This window comes from Paramormyrops kingsleyae, chromosome 18 (assembly GCF_048594095.1).
Source record: "Paramormyrops kingsleyae isolate MSU_618 chromosome 18, PKINGS_0.4, whole genome shotgun sequence".
In the NCBI taxonomy this organism is placed as follows: Eukaryota; Metazoa; Chordata; class Actinopteri; order Osteoglossiformes; family Mormyridae; genus Paramormyrops; species Paramormyrops kingsleyae.
Window position 1 is genome coordinate 22,185,326 of NC_132814.1, and position 24,801 is coordinate 22,210,126.

At 45.6% G+C, this 24,801-nt stretch overlaps 1 protein-coding gene across 2 annotated transcripts in view; it reads left to right on the forward strand.

Moving 5' to 3' along the window:
- lgr6 (leucine-rich repeat containing G protein-coupled receptor 6) overlaps positions 1 to 24,801 on the forward strand; it is a 78,408-nt gene that overhangs the window by 39,939 nt on the left and 13,668 nt on the right. For both annotated transcript variants that reach the window (XM_023834039.2, XM_023834040.2), the window contains 4 exons: positions 9,853 to 9,924; positions 12,827 to 12,898; positions 19,086 to 19,301; positions 21,927 to 21,998. In XM_023834039.2, the coding sequence (XP_023689807.2) occupies positions 9,853 to 9,924; positions 12,827 to 12,898; positions 19,086 to 19,301; positions 21,927 to 21,998 (432 nt within the window). The remainder of the gene's footprint in view (positions 1 to 9,852; positions 9,925 to 12,826; positions 12,899 to 19,085; positions 19,302 to 21,926; positions 21,999 to 24,801) is intronic.

Sequence of the window (24,801 nt, forward strand, 5' to 3'; positions counted from 1 at the left end):
TCTGGCGTGTTGCTGGGACGCTGGCTGCCGCTCCTGGCAGGGCAGACGTCTCCACTTCCCGTTTCGTCGTTCTTTAAGCTGGTGCTTTGTTTTTGTCTCTTCATGCCCTAATTCATCAGTGTGGTGTTTATTTGACTATGGGGGACTCTGCGAATGACTGGCTCATACCTCCTGGGCACAGCTGGCAGTGCAGGACGGCTGAGGGGACGGCAGCCATTTCACTGCTGGCGCACGCGGCATAAAACCAGAAGCTGAGAGACGCTGACACGTATCACGTGAGAGGACACGGCCGGGGAGCACTGGGTGTCCAAGGCTACCTGTCCCTTGTAAACATGCTTTTACCCAAACTACAGAAGGAGTGCGGTGTATTCCCCGTGCTCCAGGGGTGTGGCTCTGCAGGTTAGGATGCTGTGATTGGATTCCCCGTGCTCCAGGGGTGTGGCTCTGCATGTTAGGATGCTGTGATTGGATTCCCCGTGCTCCAGGGGTGTGGCTCTGCATGTTAGGATGCTGTGATTGGATTCCCCGTGCTCCAGGGGTGTGGCTCTGCATGTTAGGATGCTGTGATTGGATTCCCCGTGCTCCAGGGGTGTGGCTCTGCAGGTTAGGATGCTGTGATTGGATTCCCCGTGCTCCAGGGGTGTGGCTCTGCATGTTAGGATGCTGTGATTGGATTCCCCGTGCTCCAGGGGTGTGGCTCTGCATGTTAGGATGCTGTGATTGGATTCCCCGTGCTCCAGGGGTGTGGCTCTGCATGTTAGGATGCTGTGATTGGATTCCCCGTGCTCCAGGGGTGTGGCTCTGCAGGTTAGGATGCTGTGATTGGATTCCCCGTGCTCCAGGGGTGTGGCTCTGCAGGTTAGGAAGCTGTGATTGGATTCCCCGTGCTCCAGGGGTGTGGCTCTGCAGGTTAGGATGCTGTGATTGGATTCCCCGTGCTCCAGGGGTGTGGCTCTGCAGGTTAGGATGCTGTGATTGGATTCCCCGTGCTCCAGGGGTGTGGCTCTGCAGGTTAGGATGCTGTGATTGGATTCCCCGTGCTCCAGGGGTGTGGCTCTGCAGGTTAGGATGCTGTGATTGGAAGGTTGCCATTTTAAATCCCAGCAGAGTGATGTCACTGTTGAGCCCCTTATCAACCCAATTGCTCCAGGTCAGGCTGACCCTGCTTTCTCAGAGATTAATAAAATCATCTGCCAGATAAACATAACATGCTTCAATGGCTGAGAACCAAAATGGCAGGGGACACCCTAAGAGGGATGTTGTCATGACGACATGGGTCTGTCCCGGTAACAGCCGTGATGATCAATGTGGCTGAGTACACATGGCTAGAAGAGAGACATCCCTTTGAAGTTCCCCTGTACCTGATCGCAGGGAATTTCTTTAAAAAACAACCTGGGAGTTTCAGCCGAGGATCATGGGAAGAGCCGGAGTTGCATCAACGGCCCATATGGAGCAAATTAGCCCGACGCGCTCAGTGCCGACTGGCCACCTGCCAATCCCTCCTTGGTAATTTGTAACATGTCATGTCCAATGGGGCGGCCCACGGGGGATCACATGGCCACGTGTCCAATGGGGCGACCTGTGGGGGGATCACATGGCCATGTGTTCAATGGGGCAGCTCACGATGGATCACATGGCCACATGTCCAATGAGGTGGCCCGTGGGGGGGGGGGGGGTCACATGCGTAACAACTGAGGACTGGGCTGCCACAGAGGGAACTCGCTGGTCCAGTGGCCTGGATTTGGGATCAGATGTCTTTTTTTTTTTGCACACAAGTATAGAGATGGCTTAGGAGGAGAAGAACGTGAGATGTGGCAAAGAAACTTAGATGGTGGTGTGGAACAGGCGTGGTGAAAGACTTTATCATATCTAACGCTGAAGTGTCCCCTCGAGTGTCCGGGGTCTGCTCCAGAACGCCTGAATTGCAGAAACATTTCAGAACTAGTTGGCTTTCCATTGGGACATGGGCCTGACCACAGTATGGATGTGACCAAGTGTGACGTGACAGCGACAGCTAGATTGCCAGCCTGTTTATGCCACTATGACACAGCAACCTGCTAGTGATCATGACGAGGCGTCGGACAGACATCAGCAGCTAGGGGGCACGGGAGAGACGGTGATCTCCCATCATCTCCCATCATCTCCCATCTTCTCCCATCTTCTCCCATCATCTCCCATCTTCTCCCATCTTCTCTCAAGCCAGGCGGATGGCATGTGGTGGAAATGAATGCCAAGGCAGACGGGGAATGTCTCAGCCTAGCAACCGCTAACAAGGCTACGGGAGCTCGCTGATTCCACCTGGACGCGAGTCCCGATTTCCATCTCTGCCCCTGCCCTCCCCTCCCAGGATCGGTTATCAGCCCCCCACCCCCCCACCCCTTTTGCGTCAGTAGTTCACGCAGGTTTGAGGTGATAAGGACCTGTCAGACTCCTTAGCCTTCTAAGCGGGAGAAGTCCTTCTCTCCAGAGAGGGACCGGAACATTCTATTTCAGCATTTGCTGCATAAACGCCCGCCAATACCATGTCTTTGTTAATTACTTTATCTTTTGTATTGTTTCATCCAGTAAGACAACAAACATTTTTATTGTTTAAAATCATTAAGTACTAACCCCAAGGGTACAACAGAAAGGTCTCCTGCTGGGACTTGAACCTTTTACTTACAGGCCCAACCCAGCAGCATTTTTGACCTGCATTCTACATCTTCAGTCATCTTCCCACTGCTCTAAGATACCAGGCAAATGAATGCAGATAGCACAGGACATTTTAAGCAATTTTTATGGAAAATCTGTGTCTCATATATCTGCAAACTAAATACGCTTACATGTCTATAAATTACTGAAGAAATAAATTTATCATTGAAGTATGAAATATTCAACAGTTCAAGCACCACTTCAACATGCCTAAAAAAGCAATACTACCAGCATGTTTATAATATAAGCAATAGAAAAATCTACATTTAAATAAACATTTAAAATGTCCATTGAAGCCTTTCAGTTGACTGCAAAATACCTAGGAAGTCAGTTTTTAAGTGTCAGTACTATTGACAATGAACTTTTCTTAACCACAAGTTGAAGTATCTGCAGCTTTTTGAAGTAAAATATTTTTTTTCACGTCCTGTCATGTCTGTCTGTCTGTCAGCCAATCGGTAATCTTGTTTTTTTCATGTCTGTCTGTCTCTTTGTATTTTGGTTTAGGTATTAGTATTATGAGGTAGGGGGGTAGGTGCAGAGTGGCTTCACCTAATGCATTTCAATGGAAAATAAAAATGACGGTCGGGGGGGGTTTTAGGATTAATAACATAGAAAAAAAATGCATGATGACATGCTCTTAGTTTATTGCAGTTTTTATTGGGCCCACCTCTACCTTGCTCTGATTGGTGCTCCCAGTTATAGGGACAGATGAGAAGGTCTATAAAGGTGAAGTAGATTCCAATAGAATGTGCTGTGCCTGTTTTTAGCATAGACTAGAGAAATGTTTTGATAAATCTGAACAGACCCGGGCTGAAATCTGTGCAGCCCTGCCCAGGGGATATTAGTGATCCCTGTCATTACTGCTTAATTTAATGCTTCAGATCACAAAGCCAGGATCAGTGCAAGAGATCCAGTTGTTACAATCCAGCCCTGGGCCACTGTTTTGCTCACCAAGTTAAATGACCTTTAATTAAAGTAGTGTTTTAGGAGAAACGCTTGGTCATAACTTATCATGGCAATTGGAGGTACTATGTGGGCGGGGGGGTGGGGGACTGGGGCGTCCGGATACCTGCCTGACTGGGATAACATTCCCAATGAAAGGGCACAGCTGCTGTTTGTACAATCCGGCGGTCTGCAGGCACATCCGCTATCAAAGGTGTCTCTCATATTTGTTTGCTGGTGCGATGCATACCTTCAATTAGACCACAAGTAACACCCCCACCTCAGCGGTTTGAACATTCAGCCAGAAAACTAGCTGTTTACATGAACGGTGACAGGATGACAGTTTGAACTGCTAACAACAGGGGGCGCTTCTTTGTAAACACATCTTCAGTAATAAGCTGAGGTTCGGCGTGAGCGAAAACAGAGGTGACAGGAGAGGAAGTGAGGAGGACGGTGAAGGTTTCCGCCGCTGTGTGTCGGGCCTGCTTCTTATTGACAGTCTTGGGCACCTGTTTCCTTTCAGCTCTGCTGTGAAGGTCAGAGCGCATTTTAATCAATAGCTAACGAACTGCAGGAGAATTCAGGACACATTATAATCAGGTACGGAAACAGTAACAGGGCACCTGGGCAGTGTGGCGTAATTAAAAACCATATCTTGTCTCTCACATATTTCTGCCAGATGCCAGATTCCACCTTGGGCTGACTTTCAACAAAAAAGACCACACTGTAACAACTTCCATGCGCTGTCCGTTAATGAAAACCCGACCCGCCAAAACGAAAGAATACTAAAAACAAACCCCTCTGCCGGGGCTTCTGGTCTGTTTTAGGGCACCCAGAACATCGGGATCGGGATGTTTGGGTCATTTTGGGGGTCCAGCTCAGGTTTAGCAGCAGGACTCTGAAGAAACGGAAGCTCCACACTTTCGATCAGGCTTCGTATTTCATCAGACACCTGGATGTTGTGGTGGGTGACTAAGCTGTGATATTATTTTTTGCTTTTGGTTGAGTATTTTCCTTATAAAGGGGGGGAGGGCAGCCAGTTGACCTTGGACCCCCCCCAGAGGTTTTCTTTCTACCTGCTCATGAATTCTTGGTTCATCTCTTCCATTGTCTTCTGGCATCCTTTCTTTCCCTTTTCCTTTCATCCCTGTTTCATTCACCATACTGTAAAAATGATGTCATAATACATTGCCACACAATGTTGTGCCTCGGGCCGACTGTGCTGTGAAAGGCACTATATAAAAATAAACCGAACTGAATTATTCTGAACTGTACAGCGAAAGTGACTGTAAAGACACCCCCGCCCCAGCAGACTCAGCGCCCCCACACCCTGGTATGGTCCGTCGACACAGTCACGGTGGGTAAACGGCAACATGAAATTCACGCCCTGGCCCATGTCACAGATAAGCTCTCTTTATTCTCTGAGATGTTTTATCACTCCAAAATCTCCAATAAACCCAAGGCTGGGATTTGGGGTGGGGGGGGGACAGGGAGTCTGGAGTCACCCATCCCTATCTGATACTATCTGCCTAACCGATTATCTTTCTCTTTTTTCTTTCTTTTTTTTCTAAGAGAAAACATGTGTTGCAATCAACTGCTGTTTTTTGTGCCTCGTTCCGCTCCCATTTTCCATGAGCTCAGTTATCCGGGTCGTTCTCAGCCCCAGATCTGGCCGACCCCCCCGCACTCCACTCTCCCGTCGCCCGCTTGTCCGACGGCATCGCTGCTGACGTCCCTCGCAGATCCGTCCACCCCACTCTGCTGTGGTTGGGTCACCATCTCCCCCAGAGTTGAAAACGACCAGCGAAATATTCTCATAACTGGGGTCAGCCTCGAATCAGTGAGAAACAGTATATTTTAAAAGCACTGGAACAGAATCACTCTAAAAAATGTTGCTGGTCAGTCTCTCCTTTAACTCTCACAAGCTCTCAACATTAAGTTAATGTGACGCATTCCTGGGGTTCTTTGACAAATGAAACGCGGTGAGGTACACTGTTTTTTGGTGCTGTTATTGTTGCCTTTTTGGTCATTTTTACTGATATTGAAAAGAGTAAGAGAAGCTTTAAGGAAGCACAAGGCAAACGTGGACTTTCATTACCTACACACTATATATGTGTATTTTCATTACCTACACACTATATATGTGTATTTTCATTAACTACACACCATGCAAGTTGCAGAATTTTTATGAAATCCCTGAATTAGAAACATGTTCTAAATTCGATGCTAATCAAATCCATTGTTCTTAGAATCGTCCTACATGACTTCCTTTACAACACGACCCTTAAGCGGCACAATACCATTTATTGGTTCTTTCTGACTTCGGAGGGTAAGGAACTGATTATCTCTGCCGTTTGTTGGTGAAGTTTACAGAACATCATTTTGCTCCCACTTTGCTTTAATACATTGTACTCATGCACCGCATTTTTTACTGAATTCCAGAAACTGCATCTCCACACTCGATGGGTCCATTTAAAAATGTTTAACGAGCTGATTAGCCTACGACCATATGGGAACACGGAATAGGCAGCTGCGCTTGATTACGGCAAAGCGGTTTCCTCTTAAGACACAGCGCAGCAGATTTAGCTTTAGCTGAAGTCAGTTTCATCTTCATACGCATGTAAGGAACAGTGCTTAGGAAGGGAAATAAAAAAAAAAAAAACGACAAAATGTTCATTGCGGTAGAGAAAACCCTTAAAGAGATGCTTCTGTACTGCTGATACCCTGAAGTTCTGGTTATCGTCCTAGCAGATGTAGATACAGGAGGGAGTATAGATTCCCCACAATGGAGCTTATCAAGATGCACCCCGCCCCCGTTATGGATAAAATCATTCCTCCGCAAACAACCTCAAATTAAAAGAATGTATGATTAAGCTTTATGGTACTTTGGCTGCCAATGGTGCGATTAATGAAGGTAAGATGGCCGACACAGCGTGCCTTAATGCTAACCATTCCCGAAGGCTGCGAGTCCCCAGCAGAATCAATTCAGCGTCTTCCCGAGGAAAAACAAAGGTCCAGGGGCTGTGTTACAGTCACGGATGTTGGAACTATGTCTCCCCTGTGAGCCTAAGCCTGACTGGGGTGACAAGCTCAGTGGTCATCTTTATATCTCTCTGTTATTGGCTATTATCGTGTAAGACATGATCACACGGTTCACTTACACTGAAGCTGGGGTCAACACAAAAGCACAGAGGCCAAAAAGGTAAAACCTAGGAACCTTTGTCTCTGTATATGATTCGTCAGCCTACAGGCTGTCATGCAGTCGATCTGCCTGTCCTTGATGGTTATTTACACACCTTAAAACAAGAAAAACACAGTGAAACATTGCATTATCATTTCCGGCTGTTACTCCAAAGGATTTTACTGAGAATAATTTCTCTCCATTTTCTGTACTATAACCCACATCTGGTGCAAATAAAGTTCTAATAAACACATTGAAAAAGTATTTAAAAACTTTTATTATTGCCATTGTTACATTTTTAAATTTTCATTCCTGGCATATATTCCGCTTGCTTCTACACACCTTTGAAACAGAACAGTGATTGAGTTAGCTTTTAGAAGTTGCAAAAGCTGAACACACAAACATTACCTCAAACAGCTCTCTTTAATTTGCGGTCTTGATACATTTTTGGAAAATCAAACCCATCATTAGAAAAAAAAAAAATTAAAGGTGTTCTGGGTTTTTTTTACTCTTTGATATTGAAGCCCCGGATTTTTAAGAATCTGATTCAAGAACTTGAAACCTAGGAAAAAAAAAAAGAAAAGTATAATGAAGAGGAAATTAAACATTTATCCCCATGGGATGCATCCCTGCGAGAGACTTTTCATTTATTCAAGGACATATGAAATTCCCTGTGTCTTAAGTTTGTTTACGCATTTTTGGACAGGAAAAAATATTTAAGATTTATGAGTAATGCCTTGTTTTTTTCCCCACTTGTGTTATTGCTGTAATCAAGATAATATTGAGTTGAGTACATTTAAAACTCTTTGATGAAGTATCTACATAGACGCACAAAGTCTAAACTATAATGAACTTTAAAACAAAGTCTACCAGCAATGTGAGTCTAGTGACAGCCACAGGCTGTTGAAACCAAATTCACTATGCAACTTTCTTCACTTATTAATCTGCCCCCCTTAGCGCAATTTTAAAAATTATTGCATTCATGGTGAGATATGATCCATTCAGCGAATAAATAAAACGTTCTGACAGGAAAGAGCACCTAACTTGTAATCTTGTAATTGAGTGTCCTGAAGAAGATTTACAGTTCAGTTTCCCACTGTGGGTCCAAAATGACTCACTAGTTGGTCACAGTGGAAATGTGGACCAGTTTTGTCAGTAGTCACTCTGGGCATTTTGGCAGTGACTGAGCAGCCTGGACTCTGAGTGATTCATTCAACAGCCATGTCAGAGCATCACTATCCCTCTCTCAAGGTGAATCATCAAACCGGCAGGACTTGAGGGCCCGACACCTCAGAGGAAGGCTGTGCAATCGATCTCTGCCAAGGGTCTTCCTGGAAAAGTGAGCCGACCGTCTGTGGTCTGGCATGGAGAAGCAGTCTCACACTCCATCCTTAAGGTGCAAGGGCTGATATGTGGTGTGTTGCTCAGTGAATTAGGCCTCAACATTTGTGAGTGGAAGGTTGTTGGTTCAAATCTCATCCCTGGCCAATCCCCAAATCTGTGTTGGACCTTTGAGGAAGGCTCTTAATGCAGCGTACAGGATAAGTGGCTGATCCTACACTGGAGTTGGTTTCAGATGCCAATCTTCAGTCTCATCTCTGTGTATGTTACAAAGGAGAGTGAGAGAGGATATGCAAAAACCAGTATATCTGTATTCATACTTCTCCAAATCAAGGTTTATTTCTTTTCAGGATGTGCCTGTTTCACTAGCGTTGGATGCTGTCGTGTGACAACAGGCTTCAGTCTGGGAGCTCATTCATACTTTAGATGTTCAACTGATCCCTCTGAAAATGATCCACTCAGCTTATCGTTTGCACTTTATACGCATTTTTAATTCAACATTTAGAATCAGACATCGAATCTAAAGGGAATCTTTAAATCATAAAGCATTATGTCTTATATTTGTATGCCTGGGAAAGTAAATAATTGAAAATTGAATCTGTGACATCAGCGAAAGAAGCATCGCACTGACCATTCTGGGCGCTGTTTTATGATGGACTGGCGGGGGGGGGGGGGTCATTTTTTGTATATGAGCCTTGGGTGGTCCTCACATCAGTGGGCCTGGCCCTGTTAAATCTGTGATTCCAGCACATTGGTCAGGGCAGCATTTGGACAGCGCCAAAACCACAAATAGATACAAACGGTTTGTAGGTGATTTGTTTATTAAACAAACTGATTAGCAAAAACGGGCTGATTTCACAGCTGGGATGGTGTATGTTTTCTCAAAACTAGCCTTGACTCTGAATCCCACCAGGGCTCCTAGGTGAGAAACAGTCTCCAATGGCATGCCATGGTCTTGGAGCAATTTGGAAATCACACCAAGCAAGCACCATCAAGCTTCATCGCCATGAGTTTAGTTTCCGTGCTATGGAGGATTGACTGAAATCTCACACTATGCATCTACATTGAGCATCCAGCAAAGAAATCAGGGCTACTGCAGAAACAAACTACTTCCTGTTCCCTCCATCTTTAACAGTTTTGGCTTTTCAAGGAATTCATATTGCACTCATAAAGTGTTCATAGATAACGTGCATCTGTGAGATTCCAATGAACACCAGTGTAAGTGGGATGAGTGTGTGGCTCAGCAGGTTGGAACTCTACACCTGTGAACAGATGGTCGTTGGTTCAAGCCTCTAAATCTTCAGAGTGGTTTTGCCGTTGGCCACTTGAACAAGACCCTTAGCCCCAGTTCCTTTGGATAAAGGTGGCTGCTAAATAAATGCATTCTTTTAAAAAATTGATTGGAAATTCTTGATGGAATTTGTGAAACTTTACTTTCATCCGACGCTCTTCACAGAAAGTCACTCATGCAGTTTTGCATTCATATGGGACAGAGTGAGTTGACAGCAAAGCTTGGAGGAGGTGGACTGGGATATCTCCAGCTTCTGAACAACCAGAGCCACACCCCTCTCTACCATGATCTCGCCTGAGCCCCCCCCCATCCCTACTGTTAAAGCCAAACCAGACCTTCTGCTAAGAACATCACTGTTGACCACAAACCACGGAACCTGAACACTTCTTCATATATATCTCCACAGGCGACTGTCTGGAAATCACCTGAAGCAGATCCCTGGCACGGTTTTCTCAGGACTCTACAACCTGAAAGTCCTGTAAGTATCAAATTGTTATTGTTGGATAATTTTATCATTTAATGAATGGAAGACGTCAAATCTGATCCTACACTAGGGAAGCCGGCCTGAGATTCAGGCTACAGCATTAGCTCCTTTTAAAGAATTTGACCTTGTGACCTCTGAGTCCCCATCATTGGTCGTAATATCACTGTTGAGGTCAGCACATCATCATTCTCTCAGGTTATTTCAAATTTACCAGTAAACCTCCTTCCCAAGTGCTTGGACCGTTACCTGTTACTCTGCAAATGTGACATGTAATGTGTATACAGATGTGTTCAAATAACATATACAAATACAAAATTACCCTACCTCATTAAAACTTGGGGCCCCCACTGCCCCTAAAAAACACAATTTTTACTCATTTAATTGTTGATATAACTGTAAATTACATTTTGTAGGTTTGGAAAACATATTTCAGCATGCGTGTGTATAAAGGTACAGCATCTGGCATACAACAGTGTATTGCTGTCATTATTAAAAATGACCCTAAGTTGTGTTTTCCAACCGTGTAACAATAAACTACTGTGTAAATCTAAGGCTATTCCAGTTTAGCAGCAAAGGAAGCTGTTTCTCTTTAAAATTCCTCCGTGTGTCTGAATTAAAAGTAGGACAGCATGCTCACACCAGTGTCCTCCAAGGAAGACCTACAGGTGCACTGTCACTCGCTGAAGGACATGGCCCCCGCAGGTGGGGGTGAAGACTCAGTTGTGGCATAGCAGCTTGCCCACATCACACTACAGAAGCGTTTTTATTTTTCTATAGGTGGAGAAGTACATTGAACTCAATAGCTGATTGCTGTGTGGCTCAGTGGGTTATGCCTCTATATGTGGAATTAGAAGGTTGCTGGTTCTAATCCCATGCTTGGCAGGGTAGCCATATCTTCTTTGGGCCCTTCACAAAGGTCCTTAATTCCCCGTGTGTGTTTTAAGGAAGAGAGCTACGAGAAACTACTAGATTCCAATGTTCCGGTGCTTGTACTTGAGCAAATACAGTTTAATTTCATGAGGATGTTTGCTCTTTGTCACATTCTGTCATAGGCCTTAAGGTGCATAAACACAAGCCCTGCTTTCCCTGCTCACCTTCCGGGTTGTGGGGGTGAGACTTAATTACCTGCTCCTGTGCTCCTCAGATCCAACCCAGCTGGGGGAAGTAGTGTCCTTTTCATTAAACCCCAAACCGGATGTTCCCAGACGAGACCAAAGCTGTATGGAATGGGAATATCATCCACAATGTTAACGGCTTTTATTTGTGTGAGAAAGGGGAGGAGGGGGCCTTTTGTCATGGGAGGTGCGATTAAAGATGGCAGGAGAAGCAACAGATGGAGCCGGAGTAAAAGAACGTGAGAACCTGGAGAACCCTTAACAGTTCTGGCGCCTCGAGGTTGTTTTGCGCGGGGCGGCCATCTTGCCATTTCAGAGAGAGTTCCCTATTGGGCCTCGACATCAAACGTGTGTTCAACAAATAACTTTCTTGCTGACTTTGGCGACACGGACAGGACCCCAGCCTAAGACCAGACCCCTGGAAAATGAATTAATATCCCGTTGCCAGAAGGTCGGACAAACAGCTGCCTGCTCGGGTTACTCCTCTCCATCTTCGCTGTGTCCTGACAACACAATTCACCCATTTTTTTCCTCTCTTTATTTTTTTCTTCTCCGTGGTCAAAAAGTCCCACAAGAAGTCACTCTGAGGGTCTGGCTCAATTGAGTCAAGACTCAGTGTGACACTGACTCACCCTCTTGACCAAGAAATATAAATAACAAATAGGAAACATACTATGAGATTCCTCGAAACTAGAGCCCTTTGTCAAAACTAATTTTTCCGTCCCTGGATCCAGACAGGATGTCCTTGGCACATATTTGTAAGATAATTCATTCTTTGAGGTCGAGCCCCTGTATTCTGGGGTGACGATTCCTCCACCAAAGCTGGGAGGGGGGCTGCTTCCGTGTGTCTCCCTTGATTGGCCGCGATGAAGCCGTCCGCTGTGTAATTCCCTCTGTCATCCTCCATGTCTTGCGGTGTGATTATTTACATTGTTCGGCAGGCCGGGCCTCATTGTGTCGGCTTCCTCTTCCCCCTTTTTTTCTGTGTGTGTGTGACATCAACAGCCCACCCAAATAGTCCCCCCCAACCCCCACACCCGCGTTCTCTCTGCCCCCTTTCTTCTCACATGGCCTGACTCTTCCTCTGTTTCTCTCATTTCCTTCTGAAACCGACTCCAGTCCGAGGGATGAAATGATATCTCACCCGCTGATTGAAGTCTGGAACAAAGTCTGAGCCCCCTTCATGTAAATAACAAACTGTCTCTAAATCATTTAATTAAAGGAGGACAGCTCAGTATTAATGTGAGGCCTGGAGCAGCCTGGTCCGGGACACCATGACTTCACCAGCCCCCGAACCCCCCCCCCACTATCTTCACACGCTTCAGCAACTTTATTCCACTGTTTTTTATTTAGACACTTCTGACAGGGTGATTAGGCTTATATATTGCAGTGAAGTTTAGAGAAACAAGGCACAGGTACTCAGTGCTTCTCAATAAAATTGCCCCCTAGAGGTACATTTTTATTTATTTTGCTGGTGCCTTTATCCAATTAAAGTATTTTTTAAAAGAAAGCCGGGTAAGTCCTTGGAGCAATTCGCTCTGGGAGCCAATGGGAAAATTGCTCTATTCAGCTTGATATTAGACCCAACAACCTATCAAAGGCATACAGTAGTTCACCACTGAGAGACACTGAGGATCCACCAAGATTTATCACCAGATTAAGTCCAGAGAGTTAACCATTACACCATGGGACCAATTGGCAATCAGCAGATTATAGTTAGCCATTGTTTGCCAAGCTTGTGTACTGCATCTAATCTGCACTGGTGCTTCTCTCCATTCCAGGATGCTACAAAATAACCATCTGGAGAGGCTGCATAGCGAGGTTCCATGGGATTTGCCCAACCTGCTGTCACTGTGAGTAGAAGCCCAGTCACTTGTCCCTCGGGCTACAGCTTCTGCTCTGCTGGCTCCGCTTTCAGCTCTGGGGTTTGCATGAAGCCTCAGAGGATTATGTTCTGCCTGAAGAGGGTGGGAGGGGCCGGAGTGCTTCTTGGGAAACAAACATATATTTAACATGTACGAAATATGTCACCATTAAGGGGAAGCATGTGACATCGAGCTGGAAAACCAAGGGGCCCTGGTGGAAATTCAAGCTCATCAGCCAGCATCCAGCTGCTGCACCAGATAGCACGCAGCTGTCGTACGGCGGTCTTAGCGATGCACTTACTGAATCGCGATAGATACAACAAACACAGGCGCCAGATCCGCTGCGGGCCCAGGACCTGCCCCTCGGCCCAGGAAGCACTCAATCGGCGTGTCAGTGTGTAACCCCCCCCAAGGGACACCATAAATCAATAAACAGAGGGTGGTGGGTAGGGGGAGGGGCCTTGGGAACAGGAGAACCTGAGTCACAAGCCTGGGAGCCAATAGCTCATCCAGCACAGTGTCATAATCCTCATGCTGGTACGAGGGCGGTGGGGGTGTATCATGACTGCTAAGTTTACCTCTTACTGGATGGCAGGAGAGAAATGAATGCAACAAAAGAAAAATCAAATAACACTCCCCATACATGAAAGCAAGCTGTCAAACGCTTGGGTAACACAATAACTTGTCTAGGACTCTGATATCAGATCTAATAATGCGGAGCATGGATACGATTGCCTGTTACTGTAATCCAGCGATGAGGTAACTCTTGGCAGGAGCCTCCAACAAAGCCAGCACCGGAAAACCGGGTTATTTATATGGGCTTATTAAGACCACTAAGACCTTTATTAAGCTCCTACCGCTGGGGAGGATCGGGTTCGCGATTTATGGTGAGCGGGCTGATGGTGAAACAGGTGTTACAAGGCCAGGGGAGTGGCAGCAACAGTGCTCCTTCTGAACCGACCTCCGTCTCAGATGGTCCCAGATGTTGGGGAGAAGCTGCAGAGGTCCCCCCCCCGTCACTTGCTCATTCCCTTGCCCCGGCTCCGTCTCTTTTTCTCCGTTGCGTAGACCCCTCTGAGGAGAGTCCTGTATAAGCCCTCGGCTTCCAAACCGTCTTTTTTGAGGGCCAAAGTCTAAGGGCTCCTTTTCTTGGCACTCAGATGGCTTATGGGGTCGTCCAGGATTGGCCTTGACCGGGCCGGACGTAGGACAGAGCCACAGGAAGGAGCGGGAAGTCCGCATCTGGAGGAGGCGTGCCGAGCGGCCGCTGTAGCGTGGCCACTTCCCCCCGGGCAGACGTCGGCAATGAGCTGTGAAAGGGGCCACATTCCGGCAGCTTCTCTTCCTTCCCCTGGCACTCCAGCTACCCCCCGCCCCAGTGACAGTGCAGCCTTTGGGCCCTACTCCCTAACCGCTACCCTGCCAAAGGTCCCAGCTAAGGATCCGGCCTCGTCGGCTTTCCGTTATTTGCCATCCCACATTCCGGGGATTATCCGAGTTTGCCTTGCTAATACACCGTAGACCTTAGCATCCAGTGTGTCGTGCTTTTTATCCGCTATCCTATAAATGGACTCCCTGTAAAGTTGTCCGATGCGTTTGTTTACTTTCCGCAAGGATGTTTTCGTGACATCTGAGGCAGAACAAATTCAATTCGCCTGCCACCAGCATAGTTTTCCACATGGAACAAAGGTTGCTGCTACTCCTTAACCACTGAGTAACAGCCAGACCTTCCCCGAAGCTCTGCTGAAATGGCCACGATCCAGGCAAGCTTACCTTGCCTTTAAACCAATAAAGCGGGAACGGTAATTCATATTTAAAGCAGCTACTAAGTAGTTTAAAGGCCGCCTTCGCTCGCGGGATGTGCCATTTTAGGTAATGATAACCTGTAAATCCAAGAAGCACTTATAAAATTTAAAAAATCAGGGCATCTTCTGGCGCCTGATGAAAGGAGGGCTGAGGGGGAGGCCGCTACACTGGAGCATTGTGGGAGGTGTGCAGACATCTTGTTCCGTCATATCGCGGTGAGATTTGTGCACGGTAACTATCATGCTATTTAGCACATCAAAGAGTCAATAAAAAATTGAACGCTTATGAGAATGGATTGGGGGTAAAGGAGACTGTGGTGATCAGTGATCCAGAAGGCACTGAAATATCTTATTAGTGTAAATATTTCTGCACTTTACAAAATATTTGCAGTTTCACTTAATTATTAAAATGTACCCCCACTAGTGTATTCAGTTTCATTTTAAAAGGAAAATGAAAAATCTTTTTAGATCACGGGAATCATAATGAGAAGTCTCTTCCTTAATGATGTGTGAACTCACTGTAGACTAATTCAGTTAGTCATGGTGAAATCTGGGAGAAATTATTCAGCCAAGCATTGATATCAATGGCTTGTGATGTCATTCCTATGCAGAAATCTACAGTTTGTGAAATCACTTAAATCAGGATTTAAACAATAAGACTGCAAGCAGTATTCCTTATAGAAATTTCAATGAAATCTTATTTTTTCTCTGTGATTTAATTTTGTTTTGTCAGGTTTATTTCCATACAAAACATGCATAAATATGCTTTGAATAAATTTGAGTAAGTTGATCTAGCACAAACAAAATTATTTAATTCCGCAAAAAAATGATGTGGTCATTTGGTCTGCATTCAGAATGTTTCTTAAATTAAAAATGTACCAACTAGCAGATGCTGTGTATAAATGCCATAAGATTTTACTGTTGAGGAAGAACTCAACACTGCAATATCTTCTTGTACTTTAAAACAGTTCCTCTTATAGATTCTGTCAGTCCCTCTATTCAAGAGAGGAACCCATCTATGAGTCTATGCAAGTGTTCAAACCCAACCTTCCCCCTTCAGTGATACCGCTGGAAGTGAAGCTGTCAGCCTTTATTCATGGTTTTTGCTACAAAAGAGCACCTGGAACAAAACACCTCTAGCAGGTTTGGACCTGAAACCAACTTTTGCAGGAAACAAATGATTAACTGGAAGCATGAGTCTGAGCTTCACAGACCAGCGCTGGGTGGGGAAGGCAAACTGTCAGCTTTTAGAAATGGGATAAAAGACTACTTTGTTTCCTGGATTTAATTAGGTGATGGTGTAAACGGGACACTATCCTTCAATACATGCAATAGAAGATAAACTAAGGTGTGCAGATTGAAAGTATATAGAATGGACAACCATCAGTGCAGCAAGAAGCAGCGGCAAAAGTGTCTCTCTTCTTAGAAGATCTATCTTGTCTTATTTCTGCGGTTCCTTCTGATTCTTAAAAAATAATAATCAAAGAAATAGAATCTAGCCCATGGGCTGATCCGCGGGCCCTTGTACGCACTGTAGCATTCCAAAAACTCCAATAAAAAAAGCCATTTCCCCACTCTCATTAAAGCCACCGCGTCTCAAACAGAATTCCAGGCTTTAATGCAGATTCAAAGTATAGTTCATGTTTCCAGGGCATTTCAAAGATCACATCGAGGTGATCTAGCCCTGCTCCGACAGAATGCGACCGAGATAATGCTGAAAAGATTAAGATCCTGCTGCAGTTTGAACACAGTTGGTTGAAAAACATTTTTTAAGACCGAAAAACAGTTTGTCAGGTCTGTGAATGGGACAGAGATTTCTGTTGACAGACAACCGCTTTAGACTGAAAATAACAATATAGGCGGATAGTCCTTAGGAGCCTTTTAAGATAAGGTCTGCAAATTCTTTAGTCTTATGAAAGATACACACATATTAATCTCGTCTGTTTCATCTGCTTGGGAAGACTCCCAAAAAAGAAGAAAATCCTACAAGCGCCTCAAGTTCAGCATGAGAAAAACAGTTGCTCTAAATACCTGGCAAACACCTGGGAGAGAGATAGTGCTCTCAAAGCGACAGTTTTTTATTCATCGCCATTGAGCTGTAATTATGAGATGCGGGACTGATGTCGGAGCCGCACGCCGAATGCTGTGTCTGATTATCGTCTGCTTTTTTTTTCCTAACGCAGACGGCTTTTGCTGGAAGACCACCAGAACGTCTGATAAGCACATCAACATCTTTTCTTTTCTTTTTTTATTGTGTTTCGACAGTTTAAAGGTGCCGCACCGTTGCTGTCGCAAGGCTAACGTGAATTTGAACGCATCTGCACTCTTTATACTGTCAAAAATCCGAGGGCAAGAGAGGGAAACACATGTTCCTCAAAGACGGAGAAGGAATCCGCTGGGATCCTTCAGTTTTTCCGGCATTTTTTCCACGCGTGTGCGTTCCCGTGTGCCCCTTTCACCTCAGGCTCCTGGAATGAGGCATACCAGGACCCAACGCACACCGTTGGCGTCATATTGGCGCGGGTCACACGGCTGAAAGGGGATTCTGGGGGGGGCCATGTAGAGCACCTCAACCTTCCCAGCATTCCCTGAGTGTTCATTGTGGGGGGGGTGGGTAGGTGTTGGCAGAGCCAAAACATTTACATTCGGGGAATTTCATGTCGACAGATCTCGAAGGCCGATGAAAGCGGTCTGGAGCAGAGTTGACATCTCTTCAGAGCTATTTTATCTTACTTATCGCCTCTAATAAAAGCTGTCGCGCGTCGAATAAAGTTTCTCAACGAGCTCCCTCCGGGTCCATCACCCAACCCCCCCCCAGCATGCAGAGCGAGCAGAATAAATCTTCCTGGGGGTCAAAGTCAGAAATGCGCTGAAATCTGACGTTTTTATGTTCTTGTTCAGTGTGACAAGCTCATCCATTATGTGGAGTGCAGAGGGACAGAGGGATCTGAAGAGGGTCGGGGGGGCAGCCATATATCACCACTGGGGGGTGATTGTGAGGCCTCAAGACATACAGGCCTGGTTGCATCGGGGAATGTCCGGCGGGTTGACAGCACACGTGTCGACCCAGGGGGGACCATTCGTCTGTCGTGGAATCATCAGGGTGTACAAACGCCACCACAAACCACAAACAGGGCTTTGCAGTGACAGATAGCCCCATCCTCTGTCCTGCTCCTCCAATTACGTCCAGACGCTGCCGTTCTCTTCAGCTTTCTCTTGGTTCTTTTTTTCTGGATAAATGCAGAATATTCCAGAGCTCCCTGAGGACTACTACACAGCCAAAGGCGCACTTGGTTTGCTTCTCCTGTGGGTTTCAATGTGGCAAGGGTGAAATAAATCAGCAGCTCCTTCAAAACTGAAACCATGAAATTGCTGAAATTGCCTGTTGGTACAGAATTATACAAAATCACAAGGGTGGGGAAGCCTTGCACCAGCAAGGGGCTGACAGGATGATAATAGCTATTGGTTTTTCATGAGGCCTTAATGTGGTCAGGACTATTGTGTCGTTTCTGTGGAGTGTGGTACTGCAGGGTGGGGAGATCTTTTCTCTTTCATGGTGTTCTTAAAGCGATCTTCCCTCAATCATCTGTAATTATATTTCACTTTCTTGGCAAGCTGCTCTTTTTCACTAGGTACCGGGTGGGAGGAACACCTGTACAGCTTACCGGTGTGGCCCCCGTGATGCTCGTTGCCACACGCGCGTGCCTCTGCCCGCCCCAGGATAAGCATGCTCTGATGGTGTAAAGATAGAGCAATTAGCCTAGGAATAAATCACAGAGTGCCTCCCCCAGGAACCCCCTGGAACTGCAAGTTACATAAAGAGGACAGGGAACTGAAAAATAGTGGTATGCAGTGGGGGGGCTTAATTGCATAATTACTGTAGTGCAAATACCAAGAGGTTCAATCCTTCCCACCACAACAGAGGTTTCTAAAGGAGATCTCACAGCAGTGCTTGCCAGCTTTTCATGTTGTTTTCTTGTTTCCTAATAAGAATTCCATGCGTGTAAAGAAAATGAAGGATAAAGAAAACAAAAATGCACATCAGCCAGGGGCAGGGACATGAACCCACTACATTTCCCTCAAATTCGTGGCCCTTCTGTCTAGGACATTCTGAGCTAGGTTTTGATAAGGGCAGAGGAGATTCAGGAAGAAGATGGCCCAAGATGTGTTTGTTGATTTCTTTTAACAAGTTTATTCACCATTTTTAGGGGTGCTACAAAAAACGTATTTATTTATGGAGCTCATGCTGAATCTAAGTTCATCGCTCTTCCTGACACCTCTGAGGCCGTGTGGTTGTTGACTGCTCGGAGATGGCTGAGGAACATCTGGATAACTTTCTAGTTACTGGTGCACTCCCTGTGTGCATGCAGGCGCCTGGATGCCAACCTGATCTCTGAGGTTCCCGAGAAGACCTTCTCGGGCCTGCGCTCGCTGAGGCACCTGTGGCTGGATGACAACGTGCTGACGGAGATTCCCGTGAGGGCCCTCAGCCGGCTGCCCTCCCTGCAGGCCATGACACTGGCGCTCAACCGCATCACGCACATCCCTGACGGCGCCTTCCGGAACCTCTCCAGCCTGGTGGTGCTGTAGGTTCTCCTCTGTCAACATCTCAAAAAATTTTCTCCCTAGGGAGCAGGTACTATCATGGTCAAGGACCCAGACTTGTTACAAGACATGTTTAGCTCCATGGGGGGGAGGGCCCACTACCCAATCACAAGCTTGATCCACCTCAAGCCTGGTAAAATGCCAACGAATCAAAATAAATTTTTTGGAAGGAAGGGGAAAAAGCCAAAATACTTTTAAGATAATCTTGATCTTGACCAGGATAAGCAGTTAGATGCAAGGGTATAGCTTTGGGTAGAATATTGGGGGTTGAGGTCTCAACCCGTTTAGGGGGGTCCAGGGGTTTGTATTGGTCAGTTTAAATTATTGGGGGATTACCACTACAGATCGGCACCGATCCAGACCTATTTGACGGATCGGATCAGGGTAGCTACCTGTCCCGGTTTTCCAGAGATTGGTCTCTTTTTTGAGCAACTGTCCTGGAAAATTAATATTCTTTCCTGGAACACAAATTGTCTCGGTGTTTTGTGAAAATATACATGTTATCCCTTTTTCAACGAGTGATAGTAACCCAGCACAGTCCTGGCTATTTAAGCGTTACACTAAACAACAATGTAAGGCGCAACAGGGTCCCGGATTCTCAGCAGTTGAATGGCGAGCTGGCTGAACTTCCTAATGCCATAAAATAACAATTCAAATGGTGGAAATGGTAAATGTTGAGAAAAAAAATCTAAATTTGGTTGCAAGGTGCCTCCACTGTGGAAATACAACACTTGCCTTGGTGGTAGTGCACAAGTGTATCTCCCAGAATGTAAAATGTGCACTACTCTAGTGGTGAGTGCAAAGCTGGTCCTATAGTGTACCTTACCAATGTACAGCAATGTAAAAGGCAGAAGTGTTAGATATTGTGCTATGTGTGAAAAAAGCTGCCAATACACCCGGGGTATAATGAAAAAATAATATATATTATTTATTAATCAGCAATAATAATTAATAAGAAACATAGAATGGATTAATCAAAATAATAGTGATAATAATAAAGATCACAGAAAGCGGGGGAAATTCTGTAACTATTTGGCTGCAGCCTGACGAATGAAGGTTAACCAGGTAGGCTAAATTCCCAAGAACCCATTACAGTAAAATCCCATTATAGTGGACTTGCTTATAACGCAATATCGTCTACAAAGGACGAGGTCCGCTGGTCCCGGCCGTGCGCCTTTAAGAACATGCAGAAAAAGCATCGGATATAACGGACTCGCATATAACGGAATTTCGCTTAGAACTGACAATTTGGTTCCTAGGGCCGCTTTTAGCTGTAGTTTTGTTCGGCTATAACGGACATGCAGCTCCGCCTACAAGGCGTGTGGCGTGCCGGTGATATCCAGCGCAGATACGTAGTCGGGATTATTAATAGTCACGCATCTGCTCAGGTAAAGTTGGATTACTACATGTACAATATAATAATCTATACCATAGTGTGTCTGCTGGGGTGTGGCATGAGTAAATGGTGTCCTGTAGTCAGGGGCGGATTAACGCACAGGCTAGATATGGCTTAAGCCTAGGGGCCCCACGTGTGCCAGCCTGCAAGGGGGCCCCCATTGGCGCGGAGGGGGGCGGGGTTGGGGGGCCCACAGACTACTGTAGCCTAGGGGCCTCTGTGCACCTTAATCCACCCCTGCCTGTAGTTGTGTTCTGGGCATACAGCAACTTTGGATATAAAGGACTGTTTTGCCAGGTCCATTGAAATCCGTTATAACTGGATTTTACTGCATTGGATATTCCAGCTGTGTATAGCAAATTAAGAGGTATAATGGTATACAGACAATCACAACACAGCTAAAGAGCAAAAAGGAGAGTAAAAGAGAGTAAAAAAAGGAGAGTAAAAAGTAAGCATGCTTTTGGGGCCCTGGTATTTAGCTGGCAACTCTCTTACCTGTGGGCAATACAGCAACCGCTGCAATGCCACTCCAAGTCGCCAGTATTCTGGGTGAGACAGGAATAGGAAAACATACATGTGTGTCAGTGTCAGTTTTCGTTACTGACGATCCACCATCCAGGCCAGGCGAATCAGATCGTAAAAACGTTCGCCCTTCCTCACCAAAACCAACGTTGCCAAACACAACCAAAAAAAAAAAAAAACGTCACCCGACTCTCCTCTCCTCAGCCCTCTCCGCCGGAGCAAGATCCTCCACGCGCTACAAAAAAAAATACAGCCCAAGTGTCCAGGTTTTTCACAAATAAAATTTGGCAACCCTATATTGGTTATCGGCGGTACGTGATCGGTCCACGTCCGATAATTACCTATTTAGTTTTTGGCAGTCTCTTAAACGATAGCTCCCATTTCGTGTTAAATCTATTTGCACAACGAATCGCACAACAGAAAACAGATTATATATATTCTATATTTAATATATAAAAATAATAAATTAAAAAGAACTGTGGTATCGGAGCCTGTATCGGTACTGGCAGTTGTGTATCGGAAGTAGAAAAGTATTGCAGACTATTATCCGCTCAAAACACAATTCATATTAAGTGCATTAGATTGATATCTTTTGGTTTTTATAATCACAATGTAAGACCTTAACTTCATCTATAACTGAATATGAGTAAAAAACAGAAATAATACGTCTTCTCGTGTTTTTGTTTAGCCACCTTCATAACAACATGATCCAGAGGCTCGGGCAGACGTGCTTTGAAGGACTGCACAATCTAGAGACACTGTGAGTATTTATTTAGATTTTTTTAATATGAATTTCTGGAATGAAATGCAGCTATGCCGACCTGAGCCGGTGCACGGATCGCGGGCAGACCGCCATAAGGAAACACGGCAGTCCCCACGCCTGGTATTCAGCATTGCGGGGTGGGATCGCGACGGTCTTCCAAGGAACTTTCCGGCTCTCCGGTGCTTTTGCTCAGAGTCCTGGCAGCACATCAGACACGCTTCCTATGATGCCATATCTTCCGTGAGGGTTCGCGCAGCGTGTGTTTGAGTAATGAGCAGGAAACAGGCAGACGTGCATCCAGATGCAGGCATCACACACACACACACACACACACACACACACACACACACACACACACACACACACACACACACACACACAGAGTGCAGGCGTTGTCAATAAAGGTGCGTTACCAGCTACTCTCTAACTGCTGCTGACTTAAACAGAGGCTTTGCCCATATCTATTCATCTATATCTGTTTCAAGAGGTTTATCTTTGTATCTTATGCGTAAATATATCACTGACAAAAATACAAACTGAAGCGAAGTGTTTAGGAACGGCTGTCAAATGCTGAAGCTTTTCAGAGGCAGTCTAGGAAAATATTACAGTCCGTGGAGGCTGCGCTGCAAGTCAGATGTGTACTACACTAGTTAAAAAAACTGGTAGAATTATTTCAAAACCAAAACTGTTATACTCTGTGTGACACTTGTATAAATTCAATTTACAAGAAAAAGCTTGCTCAGTTAAATATCATTGTTTCAGTATGACATCCTGACATAGCTGCTGCGTAATATAACGTTTTATGTTAAAGCGCAATCCCCGCTTCTAATGGGTCAGCAGGTAGCACTGTCATTAAGGGCTTTATGGGCGCTCCTCAGAAGGTTTCTGGTTCGCGTCCTGGGAGTGCTCTCTTTCTGAATTTCTTGAACATAATTTTCCAGATGTGGCGAAATGGTAATTTGCTTGAATGGAATTCTTAAGTATAACCTAAAACGTCCCAAAGCGCTCACCCTCGAATTGTGAAATTAAGTTGCCTCCAGTGGCGGGGGAGGTTTTTTTTTTTGGGGGGGGGGGGGGATGCAAATTAGGCTTCGTAATCCTGCAACACGCCGGTATGCTGTCAGGATGTACAAAGGAATGTAAATTCTGAGCGAAACGGGCACCGCGGAACCAGAGAAAGTTCTCATAAAACAGCTGGATTGTGATGTCAGATCAGTATGGCGGGGAGGTGGGGGGCACATCTCGAGCCAGAGGCATGGTGGTCTGCTGGAAAGTGAGTGCTTGACACCTGCTTTTTAATGACCTACTGAAGTGTAAAAAATGATGTGGCCCCCGATTTTATGACCTGTTTCAGCTCGCTAGGATCTCACACCCAGCTTTTCACTTTATTTAAGGGCTATTACCAACACCCATCCGCTGTGTGGGCTAAAGCCATCCGCTTGGGGAGTTTTTTAAGGAATTTTCTGATGGTGGGAAAATTCAGGGCAACAGACATTGACGTGGAGATGAAACCATTGAAGGCTGTGCTATGGAATAATAGCAACTGTGTTCTACGAAAGAAAGAAGCACTTTGGGTCTTAGGCCACCCTCACACATTAAGTAAATTACCACCCAATCCCCAGCAATCTGCATTATGGACAGCAGCACTCAAACTACGAACTTGCAGTGGGGCCCTATGGTGTGGACCCCTGCTGGCCACAAAGAGTCACTACAGAAAATATTAAATGAAAGTTCATTTAGAAGACGCTATGATCTTCTAGCTTCTTCCACTAGCTATTTATTTAGTTTCTGGAACATCTGAGGAGGGTGGTGGGGCCTTAGAAATAACAACCTTGCCCCCAGAATATGGACCCAAAAGAAAGAGAGATTTTCTGTGAGCAATAACGAAGGGCAACAATGACATAAAGAGAAGGTGTTCTTACCCTTTCAATAATGGATGTACAATGAAAAAAAACCTGCAATCCCATCGCAGCCTCTAAGAGAGCACAGCCGATTCCGTTACTGTTTAACATCCGCTCTCGGTATCAAAGAGAAACAAGGTAGAGCCTTTTGCTTTGAAGTCAGGCCTTTCCACATGGAAATTAGATTCAATATTTCCACAAGTGTTGGTTTTGCTTTTGTAACTTTTTGCTTTCCTGGGGTCAGCACTCGAACCCTTCGCAGTCCTCATTAGAGAGAGGAGCAGTCATTTCAAGGTTCAAATCTTGGCTCAAATGTGAGCAGCTGAATACAGAGTTATGATAATACAATTAGGTTTTTTTATTCAAAAAAAGAGAAAACAGTCAGAGTACGAGGTCATGCCACGTATCTGATTACAACGTCTATCCCTGAGGTAGTTAAGGCAGAATGTCACGCTAATCCACAAGAGTGCGATCACTTACGCGTAATGCAAGCCTCTTCTGCAGACCGGGTACCATCTGCGTCCGGCTGGTTCACCGAAATCGGGTCTGGGGGTGCGGGTCAGAGCAGACGGGGCCACGGCGCAGGGCTCGTCTCGCTTCGTGTTGTTGTTGGGCCCGAGTTCTTCTGGCATCCTGAGTGTGGGATCGCGCCCCCGATCCAAACAATGATGTCGCTGTAGGAAATGAAAAGCATTATCCGGCTGGGCTGTATCAAAGAAACATTTCAAAACACCAGCACAAAAAGGCTGATTGATGTTCTAAACAAACGGAGAGCAAAACCAGACATCTATGCCTCGGAGGGCAAGCTCATTTACAGCCCTTCGTTTTCCCCTTTTTTTCAGGTTTCGGTTAGTTAAAGCCATTCCTGTTTGACGAAACACATTAAATAAGGCTGATAA